Below are 17,106 nucleotides of genomic sequence, written 5' to 3' on the forward strand. Positions count from 1 at the left end.
CAAAAATTTTGCAATTTTTTAAATTATCGTTACTTTTTGATGTTATTCTTCATAATGACGAGGTGGTTTCGGTAATTATTATTGTTGCATATGATTAAATATGGCTTTTAATGTGGAAGGTTGTGTAAAAGTCATTAATCTTGCCAAAGAGCCAAAATTATGAATATTCGCTTGGTCCATTACAGACAGTTATAGCAACCAATAGGGAGTCAATACAAAGTATTAGAGTATTTTCTTAATTAAAGTTTTTTTGTTTGTTTGCACACTTAGTTATTATAGTAACAAAATTTATTAAGACCAAGCCTGTATCGTTACTTTTGAACGGTTTTTAAATTTTAATATACAGTATTGGCCATAATGGTTGGAACTTTTTAATATTTTGTAATATATTTATTACATACTATACATTTTAAGATTTTTATTAAATAATGTATAGCTTAATGCAAACCTAATAAAATAAAGTAAAATTTATATCAAATGTCGGCGGTGTTTGGGTTTTGGGTTTAAAATAAAAAAATAGGCTGGACAAAATAGTTGGAACAAAAGCATATCATTTATTAAAAACGAAAAACAAAATAAATCTTCTTAACATAATTTAATAAATTAATATTTAGTGTGATAACCTTTGGCGTTAAGGACGGCTTGCATTCTTCTTGGCATTGATTCTATTAGATTTTCAATTGTTGGTCTGTCAATGGTATTCCAGGTTTGAGTAAGTTTTTCAAACATCTCATTGGCAATTTTGATTGGTCCCAATTCACGAACTTTGCGGTCTAAATGTTCCCATAAATTTTTAATCGGATTTAAATCGGGACTTTGTGCTGGCCACTTTAATACTGCGATCTTTTCCGTGTCAAACCATTCCTTTACAAGCTTTGAAGCGTGCTTCGGATCGTTATCATGTTGAAAAATGTAATTAACGGGCATACTTTCAAACGAGTATGGCTCCATTACGTCACGAAGGATGTTTCTGTACATGAACCTGTCCATTTTTCCTACCACTCGATGAAGAGGCCCCACGCCATACCAAGAAAAGCAGCCCCACACCATTACGTTACCACCTCCATGCTTCACTGTCGGTCTAACGTATTTTAGTCTTTTGCCCTTTGGTCGCCTAACATGTACAATACCATCACTAGAAAACAGATTATATTTGGACTCGTCACTGAATAACACCTTTTTCCATTCTTGCACCAATGGATGTGGTCTACGGCAAATTGTAACCGTAACTTGATGTTTTTTTTCTTAGTAATGGTTTTTTGGCGGGTCTGCAGCTTTTGAGTCCAATACCCAGTAATCGTCTCCTTATCGTTCTTGCCGAAATATTGCAAGGTTCAGTTTCTCTTATTTTTTGTAAAATTTTCCAAGAAGATAAAAAAGGATCATTATGCGACACAGTTGAAATTCTTTTATCCATGCGGGCATTTGTAGCTCTAGGTCTTCCAATGCTTTTTCCCGGAATTACGTGACCATACACTTTATATTTTTTAATAATACATGACACCGTGTTTTTTGGAACTTTAAGTCTTTCAGAAATTACACTCTGATACCTTGGTTGTAAAAATCTAGAATTTGCTGACGAATATCACTAGAATACGCTTTTCCTTTTGCCATACTGATAATAATAGTTCAATTATTGTAAAACTGTGTAACACAGACGCTGGCTTGTTAGAAACTATCATTATCTAGAATACCTTTTGACAATTTGAATATAGTTCCAAGTTTTTTGTCCAGCCCCCCAAAAAAAAAATTACTGATAATATTGTATACAAAGATAAGACTTGAATACTAACATCTTATTTTGTTTATGTTTCCTTAGATTTATGATTATTTGTATATGAGAATAAGGAATATTGAATTTGTAGAAAAAATTTAACAAATATAAAAGTTCCAACCATTATGGCCAATACTGTAGACTTCTAATCAGTGTCAATATGACATTTTGACAATAGTCACCAAAGCCACCTAGTGATATTGAAAAATATCATCATAAAGTAATAAGAGTTGAAAAAATTGCAAATTATTGGTGGCAAGTTCATTTCGCTCTCAAAAATTAACCAACTCAAGTCAGCACATGCCGACATGAGTCAAAAAATAAAATGCCCAGAAGACTTGATTTTAATCGAAAAATTATGTTTTAGGAAAAGTTACTCACGAAATTATTGCATAGGGTGTTTGAAAGTCGAGGTAAAAAACAACCCTTCAAATGACCCTGTATAATAAGCGAAATACTAAAGTTTATAAAAATCTAAGTTTATGAATTAAAGTTAATATATTTATATGTGCAGTTTGCTAAAAAAAATCATCAAAATGGGACTAAAGGTAGAAAAAATATAGCACTATAAATAAGACTAGAGATAAAATTTCTGTTGCGTTTTTTTGCATCTGAGTGTATGTTATTTTAATTTGTATTTAACTTTCAACACTAATGAATAAGATCATTTTTTCAAATTTTTTAAAGTAAATAAATATCATAAAAAATAATATATCAAAAAAATATGAATATTGTAATACAGACTTTTTATTTTTTTTTAAACTTTACTTTTTTAAACTTTATTACGTGTTTTCAGATATATTTATACACGTGTGTAGTTTATTTAGTTAGACCATACATCCTGAAATTGATAAGTAGCTTGTAAATCGTTTTTCTAAAGAAAATTTATTCCTAAAAAGAATGGCTCTTTACGTACCTGCTCTTAAAGTATATAGTAAGGAGCTTGTGCTCTTTGGAACTATGAAGTAAACATAAATTTATATTTCGAAAAATTTGAATAGCGGAGTAATGAAATATTGCTAGTTGAATAAAAATCTCTTTTTCTTAAAAATATTTTCTTTTACAGCATTTGGAATTGGTAGCATGGTTTACTCAGGTCTGGAATTTGGACGATATTTCGAACTTAAAAATATCCCTGAATGCTCATATACAGCTCTCCAAGCTATAACACCGGCTACAAGGATGGTGTTGACAATGCTGCAAATACAATTTATTTTCTTGAATCACGGGGTAGGTATATTTTGACGGATTGTGTACAACCATTGCATAAAAATAATAAGGAAGGAGTATCACCCAGGGAATTCACCCAAAAATAGTCAAGTGTTAACAACTGTATACTAATTAAAATTTAGAGACCACGGTATAACATTAAAAACGACGCCGTTACTAATCCCTAGTAGCACAGTAAAAGTAGTCGAGTGTTATATGTATGTAAAGGTGGAAAAAATAGTAACCAACCCATAGACTTAAAATAAAATATAGACTGAGCATTTCATTCATAAATAGCTGGAACATGCGGTCAGACACTGTCTTGTTATTGTTATGTTATTGTTTTAGGTTATAACGAGTGCGACACGAGCGATAGATAGGTTGTCTCTGTCGTAACGGTCGTTCCCTGACGACTCTGCCGAGAAACACAACACTGTCTTTCTTTTTTCAAAAGCACATCTGAACTCTCCGTATCATAGCCGGGTAATTTTTTTATTTTAATGAAGCTATAATTAAATTAAAAATATATCGTATTTAAACTTTTTTATATTTTATTAAGATTTAGGACAGGTTTTTTAAATAAAAGTTTAGAAAAAACAATTTAGAGTCCAAAAAGGATAAAAATAATAAAATACACGTTATAGAAGAAATTTTATAATCGAAATTAGGTAATTTTTGAAATTAATAATAAATTATTAATTTTAGTCAAACATTTACAACCCCTAATATTAATCAAAACAGGATCTATTCCACAGATATAATAGAATCGGCGACAGGGAGAGAAAAAAAAATATGATTGTTGTAATTTTTTTTCTGGTTAAGTGATGTCTTATTATGTAAATTAGAGAAAACACAAATCTGTTCCATTAAAGCAAGGAAGGTGATAGGAAGTGGATAAAACAAAAACTACATTTATTTAACTCGGTACTGTCTTTATTATACCGGGTGCGTCTCAAAAGTGGCTCATCCCTCATAATTTTTTTATATTTTCAAATAAAAAAACAAGATTTAGTATGTTAGTATATGAAATAAATTAGGATTGATTGACGCATTCAATTGTTTTTGGTCACTTCCTGTTTCACCGGAAATGACTATAACTTTTAATTTTTAAACGGCACCCTCGGTATGTTTCTACTTTATTCGATAGAAAATGACACTCTGAATAGAATGACATATCATATGTCAACTTTTGACATTTTCGCATATGGTTTAATTGTAATTGTAACACGCGGTTCATAACGACAATTTGACTCGAAATACCAAGTGTGTGGTATCAATATATTCATAAAAAAATGCTTTTTCCAAATATGCTAATGAGTCACCCTTGTTTCATTTGAAAAAATTGACATATGTATGATTAAAAATACGAGTTGTACATCTTTTAACCGGCCTAGACAAGACTCAGGGTTCGGAAAACTACATGTTACTTTTAACAACTACATAAACTACATTACATGTAGTTAATGTAGTTTATGTAGAGGGTGTAGTTTATGTAACCTATGTATGTAACTTTCAAATATCCAAGGTTTGAGGTGAGATTATAATAAGTTGAAGCTTTAGAAAACACAATGTGTTTAAGAAAACAGAAGAAATATGGCTTTAAATATAATATTCACACATCATATTATTTAAACCCCTCATACAAAGCAAAATTATTCATAATATTAATACATAGTTTATTAACGTAGTTTTCATGTAGTTAATAGAGAACAACGGCATACGGTCGAGTCAGCTGCTGCTGGCACGTATACGTAGACGTAAAGAATCTTTTACGTGTATAAAAAATAAAAAATATAAGAAATGCGCATGCGTACGTAAACGTTTACGTGTTTGTAAGCCGACTCGACCGTATGCCGTTGTTCTCTAATGAACGGGAAAAGACGTAGTTTTTGAAGAAAAACTACACGTAGTTAATCAGGTAAATTACGTCTTAATTAACTACTTCCGAACCCTGGACAAGACACGAAACCTATTAGACGATCAAAACTATTTTTCCAAGGCTCCTTGATTAAAACTTAGTGGATTGAAAAAAACTGGATTGAAATTTAAAATAGGATATGTTTTTAAGAGACAATGTCAAAAGTTGACATATGATATGTCATTCTATTCAGAGTGTCATTTTTTATCGAATAAAGTAGCAATATACCGAGGGTGCCTTTAAAAATCAAAAGATGTAATCATTTCGGTGAAACAGGAAGAGACCAAAAACAATTGAATACGTCAATAAATCCTAATTTATGTCATATACCTACTAACATACAAATCTGTTTCTTTATCTGAAAAAATAAAAAAAAAAAGTTATAGGGTTGAGCCACTTTTGAGACGACCCGGTATATTAAAAAATATTGTTTCATAATGTAATATCATTTTAAAATTCTTGTACGTTATTTTAGATTCTGAAGATAATTTTAGAATAAACCGGAATATATTTTTAATAAAAACATTATTAATTATTAACAGGGTTATAATTATGATTTTGTTACAATGTAAGTAAGTAAATAATGTAATATAAAAGAAAAAATTCAGATTTTTTACATTTTACTAAAATATTATCTAAATAAGCGCCTTTCTACAACAACGCCACTGACTGCCAATGGGTAAATTGAGAGTTGCCTACCGGTCCAAAGTCGTTTCAAGACTTAAATGGATTATTTAAGTCAAATTTCTTGCAAATTTGGCACTGGCGAACCATATTTGATAGTTTTTGAACAGAAAAAGTCAATAAAATAAACACTTAAGGACTACAAGCTAAGAAAATGCGTTAATACAGCCGGGGAGATAGCGGCAACAAAGCTTTACCGCACACGTGCGACACGTACTACAAGGCAGTGCCTTCTATTAAAAGATCAGCCTGCGGGCGGACTTTTGTTTACTTCATCAGCTGTACATACTTAGATATTGGGTTAGATTCCGTTTCATATTTTGTCGGTTGATTTTTGGTTTTAACTCTTTGATTTTTGGTATTATTTATTATTGTAGTGCAAAAAACTAATTATTTTGGTGTTGAAGTGACATAAACTACTACCAGATATATGGTCACTCTCGGTTTCGCATAAAAAAATAGAAATTTTAAAAATTACACGTTGTGTAAGTGATTTAACCTAAAAGTGCCCATACATTTTTTACTTATCGTGATTTTTGTGTGTGTTTTTAAGACTCTAACAATTCACCAATAAAGCTTAAGTGGAGTGTGTTTTTGGTGCTATGCCTCATCTTTGTTGTGTTCCTGGTGGAAAGGATAGTTACTAAGGATAGTTATTATACTAGGCAGCCTAAAGTGTCCGGAAGAGCAAGAAAAGTGGGTACGAGTTATAAATCAAGAGAATTTTATTGAAAATATCTTTAATAAATTTAAAAATAATATTCTCCCATGATGGTATTAATGAAAACTGGACAATTATGTTTATTTTATTCATATTGTGGAATCTCCACTCCAAGTGTTGCTGGTTCAGCTTCGATAGATTCAAACACGTAAGTAGGTATTATGATCTAGGGAAAAATAAAGAATATGTGTATTAGAGATCATAAAAAAGATTATTATTTTGAGTTCAAATTTTAAAAAAGATTTTTGTAAAGACAAGACTGATACAGTTTAAAAGAAGAATGTGTTTTTGTTTGATAATATACCGTATGATCGAATAAAAACGGCGTCAGCGATGGCTATGAAATGAAGATCGCTGTCATTTTATATGTAAAATTATATGGGAAATGTCATCGATCGTCATTTCCAAGCCAACTGGACGCCGTTTTTATTCGATCATACGGTATAATGTATGTTAAGCATAACATATATTTGTTCAGTAATTTTTAATGAATAGTATTGATTATTTATAATATCAAATATTTAAGTGATGGCTGAATACAATATGAATAAAATAACAATAAAATTGGTATATTTGCATAATACAAAATTAAGTTTTAAGAATAAAGGTGTTACTAAAAAAACTAAGAAATTCATATTTCTTTGTTTTAATTGGTCTAATGTTATTTACATTTTACGTAAGAATTATACCGTATCATCGAAAAAAATCGGCGTCTAGTTGGCTTGGAAATGAACATCGATGACATTCCCTAAATAACTGTACACATAAAATAATTAACTAGAATTTTACAATCTTGGAAAATTTGATATTCTTGAACCTTGATTCTAAATATTCTAATTTTTTTTGATTTTCTTGGAATTTAGGTTCGGGAAAACGCTGATTGATTTTTCATTTGGTTTTTCATTATTTTATTTGGTTTTAAAAAAAAACGGTTCGGCTAACATTATAGCCTCCATCAGTGTTGTGTCATATGAAAAAATAGTGTCGAATATAATCCAAAAATTGCATATAAAATATTCACACCACGCACATAATGTTTACTGCGTACTCCATAGTCAATGTAGATAATTTTAGTGTTAAGAATAATAATTTTAAAAAAATATGTGGTCATCTTTTGATAAGTTTATATTAGTTTATTAATTGCAGTAAACATTATGAGGTGTGAATTATATTGTATATGTATTTTTTGGATTATATTCGACACTATTTTTCTCATATGACACAACACTGTGAAGGCTATAGTTAGCCGAAACGTTTTTTTTAAACCAAATAAAAATAATGAAAACTTAATCAGCGTTTTTCCCGAACCTAAAAATCCCAAGAAAATCAAAAATTTTAGAATAATTTAACATATAAAATGCCAGCGATCTTCATTTCATAGCCATCGCTGACGCCTTTTTTTAGATAATATTGTATTATTTGTAAATATAATTTTTCGAACATTGATACTTGCAAAATATACATATAAATTTTGTGAATGCAAATAATACATCACTATTAGTAGATATTAAATGTTTTTTGTTAAATTAGATCGATTTTCAAACCCCAAAATTTAAAATATATTTACATTTTACCCATTATCTTATGTACCTATACATTATTTGTACATTGTAAAACATTTGCTGCATTTGTATGGTTCATAGTTTATTTGCCAAAGTATTTATTACTATAAATAGGTATATATGTTGTAGTTATTAACTGTATATTATGTATATTTCATTTAAACTATATCATTTTTAAAATACAAACCAAAAATCTGAGGAATAATTATGTTTTCCATGTATTCTACAACATATTTATTAATCCGTTATATCTAACTAGCGTGACGTCATAAATCTCGCCCGGAGGCTGATCTTTTAATAGAAGGCACTGTACAAGGTAATAAATGAATGAATAGGCTCCCTCGCCTCTAATCGGTGTTGTCATATTGTAAAGAACTTATCCTTATTAAACAGTATCCGACTTATAATTTAGTAGTATAAGGACTATTTAATACATCTATGGAATATTAAAACCTACTTTATTAAACTGTAGTATTAATATCTCAATATATGTGTATAACAAGAAAAAAAACATTGATAATATTAAAGACGTGACAACATAGGCTGGATGAGGAAGGCTCGGTCGACTGTACCCAGAAGTAAACATGTGTACAAAAAAGGTTGTTTGTCCGCGTTGAGATGTAAATAGTGTAGTCTATATTTTATTTTAAGTCTATGAACCAACCAATCTCAGCGGGAATGTCTAGATAATGATATATTTAACCTAACAAAAGTCCCATTCGGGTTGAAAAAAATGGCCGCTATCTTGTATTTTTTTGGGGTTTTTCACATAATCTACGTGTGTATATTTTTTTTCGAAAAAACTAAAGAGACGGTTTTTGTAGAGAATTAAATTTTAAATTCTTTTTCTCTTATCATTTTTCTTCTACAGTATGTCCCTGGATTGTCTTTATATACAAGAGGTAAAACTTTTTTGTTATTGACATTTTCAGAAAATGGATTCTTCATAAAAATTTGTGCTTGTTCTAAAATGGTTAATCCCGTTTAAACTTTTCCAAATTTCCATACCGTTTTAGAAAAAATTAAAAAAAACTTGAAAATGTAGTTGACGTCCCAAAAACGAAAGGTGTTTCTATGGCAATTTAATTTCGATTTCATTCTTTGATAGTTCATTATAATTTTTTTTAAATCGTTAATAAATTTCATTAACGGCATATTTTTTAGGTTTCACCATTTTCTGATAAACATTATCGCCCTTTCCGTAGCACCGAACTAGATAAACTTTGTACTTCTTTAACATTTGGAATCGTCCATTTTTAACATCGTCCATCCACTAGGCGATACTAGTAGATGGACGGGTGACCGGTTCGAAACTCTGTATCGTGCTGTTGTCCAAAAAAAGGCATAAGTGCAAAATCTATTGACACACACTGCTCATTCACGCCGGTTCGAGGCCGGATGAGATCGCATATCTCGTGAGTAAGAGTCGATTTAGATACTTGCCAAGTCGGTAGGACATTGACCATGATATGGCCGAGAACCGCGGTTCGGATTCCGCGTAAACAAAGTAGGCCCCGTCCCGATTGCCCTGGCAGCAAAAAGGGAGCGGACCTGAAATCTTTACTTTACTTTAACATTTTAAAACAGCACAAAATATGAAGTTAATTAAAATTCTGTCAATAATAATCATAGATAATAATCTATCAAAGAATGAAAAAGAAATTATATTACCATCTTCTTCTTGTCACGCCCTCTTCTGCCGAAGGTTGGCGATCCAAATGGCAATTGTGGCTCTGGAAACTGCAGCCCGGAAGTTTTCCGCAGACGAGCGTTCAAACCATCTCCTTAAATCTTTTAGCCATGAGTTCTGGTGTCTTCCTACTGATCTTTTCCTTTGCACTTTGCCCTCTATTATGAGGCGCAGTATTTTTATCTATCACCTCTCATGACATGACCCAGGTATTGCATTTTTCTTTCCTTGATGGTATTCAGTATCTCTTTTGTTTCTAGTTTTGTTTCTGCATGCGCTGGAATACTTCATTGTTGGTGATCCTTTGTACCCATGGGATTCGCAGCATCCGTCTGTACACATACATTTCGAAGGCTTCTATTCCCTTTTCAGTCTGTGAATCCAGTGTCTAGCTCTCATATCCATAGAGTAACACAGAAAAGACGTAGCATCTGGCCATTCGAGCTTTGAGTTCCACTCTGAGGTCTCGTCTTGTAAAAAATGAATTCATACTCACGAAGATTTTTCTCGCTTTCTCAATTCTTGAAAATATTTCTTTTTTCGGGTCGCACTGACTATTGATGTTAGCTCCTAAACTTTATTGAGGTCACTTGTTCGATTGTTTGTCCCTTGACAAGCAGGTGTGCATTTATTGGAGTCTTAGAAAAGACCAATAGTTTGGTCTTGGAAACATTGTGATGCAGTCCAAACATCTCACTATAGTGGAGGATTATATTACCATAGAAACGCGTCTTTGGTTAGGAAACGCGTTTTTTGTTATAGGTTAGTTTTAATTTTCTAGAAAATTAAACCTAACTCGGTATGGAAATTTGGAAAAGTTTAAGCGGGATTAAACCATTTTAAAACAAGCAAAAAATTTTATGAGGAATGCATTTCTTTCAAAATGTCAATAATAAAAAGTTTTTCCTCTTGTAAAGACAATCCGAGATACTGTATAGTAAATATTAACGGAGATAGAGCTATTTTTTAGATTGTCTATTAGATATTTTCTATCTTTTATTAAATCAAGACCTAAATGGCGGTTGTTTTTTTCAAACTTCCCCAAAAAAGGCATGGAACGCTTCCAGGCACACAAATCTATTTCCAAAAAAAATGTTTATTTTCGAATTTTAGATTACACCATTTAAAAATCATTTTTACTCAATAAAAAAATAAATTACTTTCTTAAGACCAACTGGCAGCAAGCGGCATTAAAAGAATAAAGAGTAAAATGAGGTGTCAGTTTTCCTGCCTGTCTCTCAAAATTCAGACTATTTCTTATTGTACTTTTTGCTATATCAATCGAAACTGAAATATATGAACCAATATGAAAATAGCGTGTTTTTACTTTTCCTTCCTTAGTATTTTTATTCACCAATGGTGAAAAACTACCTGTTAGTAATTATTTCTTGTTTTAGGATGTAGATGTAAATAGACATAAAGTGATAGGAAGATTTGGCCTAATGCACATGATTGCTGCGAATCTCTGTGAATGGCTGTACGTGTTAGTAGAAGAAACAAAGCATGAGATAATACATTTATCAGGTAAATTAAAAAAAATCTTCTGGATACATTTTTTAGTTGTATTACCCAAGTAGCATTTGGACGTTATCTAACGTCGGGTATACGTCATGTTCAATAAACCCGACGTCGGGTACCAACGTCGCTTCGACCGCCTGACGACCCTTATTTGCACCTAAATGGGGAATACAGATTCGGGTCGCCTCGACGTCGGTATCTGACCTAATAGGGAATGTAATTCTACCCATTACCAACGTCATATTACGTTGGATTTTAGTCACTTAAAATTCGTCGCTAAGCACTTACGTTACGTTTGGTTTCATATTCGCTACCAAGAATACATAAAAACCTAACCAAACTACCTAATTACAAATGGATTCATAATCACTCCTCGAATATTACTCCTCGGATTCATAATCACTCCTTAACTATAAGTGCCTATTTAATTTCATATTATAATAATTCTGAATCATTAATCCAGACATCAGTTTTGTCAACGGAAGTCCTTTTCTTGATATATCTGATTAAAATACTCCGGAAAACAACGAGCGCCTTCAAAATCAGGTAGATTTATGAAATAAAAATATCTATAAAAAAGTAAATCGCAAAATATTTTTTTAATTTTCTAGCTGGTTTAATCATAAAATTGTACTGTGGTTCCCCCCAAACTCAACCTTATCAATATTATTCTACTAGAAATCGAAATGTGAATATAAATTTTAAAAACAAAAAACGATTTTAAAATGGCCGACAATCGGATACGTGTTAAGAATGGCGGATTTCTGTGTCTGACTTAATATGAACTACCAATATACCAATTCCGACCGGGTCTCCAACATTAGTCGTCTCACACGACCGAAGTCATCAAACCGGACGACCGGCAATCGTATTATGACGCATATAATTCCAACGTACGCCACGTAACCTCACTTTGCGTTTTGCGTATCAGTGATTTGTGGATTTGTGCAACTATATTTTAGTTTTTGTTTTTCGTTAAAAAAATGGGCAGCCACTTTTTAAGCCTAACCTCACATGTCGGAGGAGGATGGGGTCTGCTGGTATCCTAAGCTAAAAAATGAAATTAAGATGCACCAGTGTAATGCAGCATCTCTTCCGGATAAAAAGCATTTACGGGTGGAGGCAAGACATCACTACTACTATTATTATTTTGCAAAAGCCTCGACCTCTTTCTGTAAAATGTAGATGAATGTCTAAATGCCTTTTTAGTGTTTTTTTAGGCATAATAAAAAATTTAAGTTTGTTTACAAATACTTTTTATTAGGTTATGTTCATGATGTTCATTAGGTCGCAAATGCTACTTAATGGGTTGTATTTACGGACATAAATAGAGATACGTAAATTAGGTTACAAAATATGAACATAAAATACAACAAAATATAATTGGACGTTAGTTTAGGGATTATCAGTGAGACGTATCCTATTCGGACAACGGGTAGACGTCGGGCTAGTTCAAGTATACAGTGTGACCCACTCACGACCGGGCACCCTCCATAAAATCTGTGTTTATAGTCCGATTTTGATGATTTTTTTTCAAATATAAAGTTTCAAAAAATGTACTTTAGGGCTCAATGTCATGTTATTTCACAAAAAACAAGGCCTACTTAATAAAGTTTTTGTGGTGAAAAATTTGCAAAATCATATTAGCGATTTTTTTTCAAAAAATTTGAGTACACCCCTACATTCGGCATCCCCCAAAACAGTTCTGTACCAAATTTCGTTTAAAATTATTAATTATTAATAATTTTGCAGTTAAATTAAATAATTCCCTATTTTTGCCAATTTAACGATGAGTTATCACGTAACCCTTGAAAAAAACATCCACGACAACGAGTTTTATTACAAACAATGATAAAAATACTACAAGCAACACAATAACCGAATAATAAGTTAAACATATTCAAATAATTCTAGTTGCTTCTACCAGCCCTCCATTCAGTTCAATACATTTGTCGCATCTTTTTCTTAGATTAACAGTTACATTCTTAAGCTGCTGTGGTGTAATATTTGCAGAAGCCTCTGTAATTCTAATACGTAATTCATCTACAGATTGAGGTCTAGACTTGTAAACTTGTTGCTTTAAGAAACCCCAAAAAAAGAAATCAAGGGGTGTTAGGTCCGGGGATCTCGGTGGCCACTCAATTAGCGGGCTATTTCGACCTATCCACTTATTTTCAAAATTTTCATTTAACCATTCCCTGACAACTGCCGCGTTATGCACAGGTGATCCGTCCAATTGAAATTTTAAATTCAAACGGGTTTGGCATGGTAAATTATGTATTGCATCCCAAAAGTCATTAATCAGAAAATTCAAAAACGTTGGACTATTCAAATTTCTCTCAAAAAAATATGGACCAATGATTCTATCATCAAGTATGCCACACCACACATTTAATTTCTGAGAATACTGTCTTCTTGTATTGATCACCCATTCAGGGTTTTCGACTGCCCAGAATCGCGAATTTTGAGAGGATACTACTCCGTTTGTACTAAATGTTGCCTCATCACTAAATAAAATTTCTTTTAAGAAATTTCTATTATTTAAATACTCTGCTTGAGCCCATAAGCAGAATTCTAATCGTCTAACATCATCTCCGTTTTCCAAAGTGTGTAAAATCTTTGGTTTAAAGGGTTTAACTTTATTAGTTCGCAAACATCTCCTAATATTTTCCCTTGGTATATCCAAATCAACACTGGCGCCTCTAATGCTTGCACGAGGATTGTTACGAAAATATTCTAATATTTCCTCATTCCGCCTATTTATTCGATGTTCCGGCCTTCTGTTTTTTAGTAAGTATTTTGACACACAACCAGTTTCATTAAAAACTCTATTTATTCGTTGAACCGTGCTTCTACTTACTGCAGGTCTGTCGGGATGTCTGTTGTTAAATTCTCTGGCAGCTTCTCCTGCTTGAAGATAGTTATCACCCACTAAACGAATAATTTCAATTTTATCCCTAATATTTAATTGTTCCATAATGCAAATAATATTTCTTGATACAACACTTTTCTGCGTGCTATTAAATTAATATTCAATTCTACGCTGCAAGAATTGACAGCTAATAAAACCCATTGTTGTGGATTGTTTTTTTCAAGGGTTACGTGATAACTCATCGTTAAATTGGCAAAAATAGGGAATTATTTAATTTAACTGCAGAATTATTAATAATTAATATTTTTAAACGAAATTTGTACAGAACTGTTTTGGGGATGCCGAATGTAGGGGTGTACTCAAATTTTTTGAAAAAAAATCGCTAATATGATTTTGCAAATTTTTCACCACAAAAACTTTATTAAGTAGGCCTTGTTTTTTGTGAAATAACATGACATTGAGCCCTAAAGTACATTTTTTGAAACTTTATATTTGAAAAAAAATCATCAAAATCGGACTATAAACACAGATTTTATGGAGGGTGCCCGGTCTTGAGTGGGTCACACTGTAATATGTACGTCGTGCAAGCCAACGTGGGAACGACGTTGGGAAACTAATAAAAATGGTACGTTGTTTTTTGTACGTCGACAGATCGTTGGATTTACCGACTCGGATCCAACGACGTCGCTTTTAATAGGAAAGCGACGTCACAGGTCGTATCACGAGCACCCGACCTAAATTTGCACAAAGTCTGACGTCGCTTCAGGTCAGATTTAGTTCGAAGTCAGATAGATGCTACTTGGGTACTCTTTTTGATCAAGTAGACATTTAAATTAAAAGTTTTAAGTGTACGGGGTGGTGACAATTTCGATGCTCAACATTGGCATCTCAGAAACTACGAGAGATACAAATTCGGTTAAATGGGACAAAAGTTGCGTAATTAGATGTTTGAGAATCATCTATGAAGAAAACCCCGGTATCTTGATTAGTTTCGGATTTATGTCAAAAAATGAAAACAATACGTTTATTTTAAAAGACAATATCTCCAGAACTATTGTATCTATTGCAACGTAAGAAAGAGTTTTCAGAAAATTTCTAAGCCTTCTAGATTTCGCACAACAACAGTCAATCTTTTGTTTTCATATGGCCGCAATTTTGAATTTTTATACTGTTAGATAGAGCGAAAAAAAAATTATACGGTGGTATCTAATTTTTATTCATTATTATGTAAATTCACTAAAAAATATATTTTTTAAAATTCGCCGAAGATCAAGTCTGCCTTGGAAATCCAATTGACACTTTATATGTCGGTAAGTTATTTTTTGTTTATTCTATTAAGTGTCAAATCTGGATGCACAAAAATTGTGTAGTAGAGTTCTATGGTACAAAGAAAACAAGGTATGATCGATAGCGGCCCCAATTTCGTTAAGTTTGCGCATACCACCTGTGACGTCATACGCCATACAAAAAAATATCCATATTGTTCAATTGCCACTAATAAAAAAAGACCTAAAATAGGGAAGAATTAGGACATAACCCCAAAAGTTATGTCAAATCATCGAGCTTGACATTTGAAAAATTATTTTCACATTTTGACACAATCAAATTTCACAGATGACACAATCTGTTTGACAATTTGAAATTGGCGCGCAGAGCTTGCCGACCAATGGTGCCGTTTATCACCTGTGACGTAGTGACCAACCTGCGCAATATCATACCTTGTATTCTTTGTATCATGGTAGAGTTCAATACAGGTAACTACAGAACCTAAAATTTTATTGTCAAGAATGCCAGCCCAGACGTTCAAAGATGGTTCAAAGAATATCTATGTGGTCTGGTTTCTCTAATTAAATCAGGATTTTCTTTTGCATAATAATGTGATTTTTTTTTCTGTTAAATGTACCAGAATTTGTAAATCAAGATTCATCCGTCCATAATATTTTTGTAGAAAAAAAGGGGATTCTCTTGAACACTTTGCCGAAACCATTTGCAAAAGCATCTTCTCTCGTGATCACCAGCATGTAAAAAAACTGTAAATTTTGTACAAATTTAAATTTAAAGTTAATTTCTATTATAGAATTTAGAACATTTAAGATTAAAGTAGAATTTCTATTAAAACACTTACATTTAAAGTAGAATTTCTATTATTTTTAAGTAAACATCATACCCTTGTTTATATATTGTTAAAGTTGCCCAACCGACTAGACTAGAAATTGTGCTGCCAACTGGAGGACAAATCGTGAACCTTTCGGGGCGGAGTCAAAAATATCGATTATTTTCGTTATTTTCCTCAGAGTAATGTAATAATATAGCCCAGGGTTTCTGCGAACTTTAATAGTGATCAGCTGATTAAGAAATTTAAACGAAACTTTTATTTTATTGTAAATTATTAACAAAGAAATTATTATTTCGATATGTTGGTACATTATTTATAATTTATGATAATGCTAATTGCTGTTAATTAATATTTAAAAAAAAGTTACATACCTATTTTAATTTAATTTAATGCAGGTTTATAAAAGAATCATTTCATTCTTAGATTATTTATTGTAAATTGAGTGCTTTACGAATTTTATGAAATTTTTTTTGAAAACATGAAACTTTTTACATTTTTCATGCCAACTAATTGGTATGGAAATTAGCCAAGAAAGAAAAGAATTGGCTATAATTTGTAATTTTTCGAAAAAAACATATTATACCTATATCGCTGAAAAGCTTAAAAAATGGTCTTTTTATGAAGTCATGGCCAACTATGGTTTCCATTTAAAAAAAAACATAATGTTTGTGTCATATGTCAAAAATGATAGGCTTTAGAAAAAAAAACAGAAAACACAAACTCATTAGGTATGTGATTATCTAAAACTTTTATCTGAAAACTTTTTGTCTAAAATACCGTATGTTCGAATAAAAACGGCTTCAGCGATGGCTATGAAATGACGATCGATCATATTTCCCATATAATTTTACATAGATATAAAATGACAGCGATCTTCATTTCATAGTCATCGTTGACGCCGTTTTTATTCGATTATACGGTAGATTATAATGAAATTAGAGACAAAGTTTTAAAATAGCCAAAATTTGCTTTTTTCGAAATATCTAGTAAGCCTTGAATTTCTCCGAAAAATCCGAAAGGCGCATATTTGTGACCCCAAAAA

The 17,106-nt window shown here is 31.8% G+C and overlaps 1 protein-coding gene across 1 annotated transcript in view; it reads left to right on the plus strand.

The window, feature by feature from the left end:
• LOC115878411 (proton channel OtopLc-like) overlaps positions 1–17,106 on the plus strand; it is an 81,980-nt gene that overhangs the window by 46,346 nt on the left and 18,528 nt on the right. The window contains exons 8-9 of the mRNA XM_030894924.1: positions 2,841–3,004; positions 10,956–11,082. Coding sequence (XP_030750784.1) covers positions 2,841–3,004; positions 10,956–11,082 — 291 coding nt within the window. The remainder of the gene's footprint in view (positions 1–2,840; positions 3,005–10,955; positions 11,083–17,106) is intronic.

This window comes from Sitophilus oryzae, unplaced genomic scaffold, assembly GCF_002938485.1.
Source record: "Sitophilus oryzae breed Bouriz unplaced genomic scaffold, Soryzae_2.0 scaffold_1508_pilon_pilon, whole genome shotgun sequence".
Taxonomy (NCBI): Eukaryota; Metazoa; Arthropoda; class Insecta; order Coleoptera; family Curculionidae; genus Sitophilus; species Sitophilus oryzae.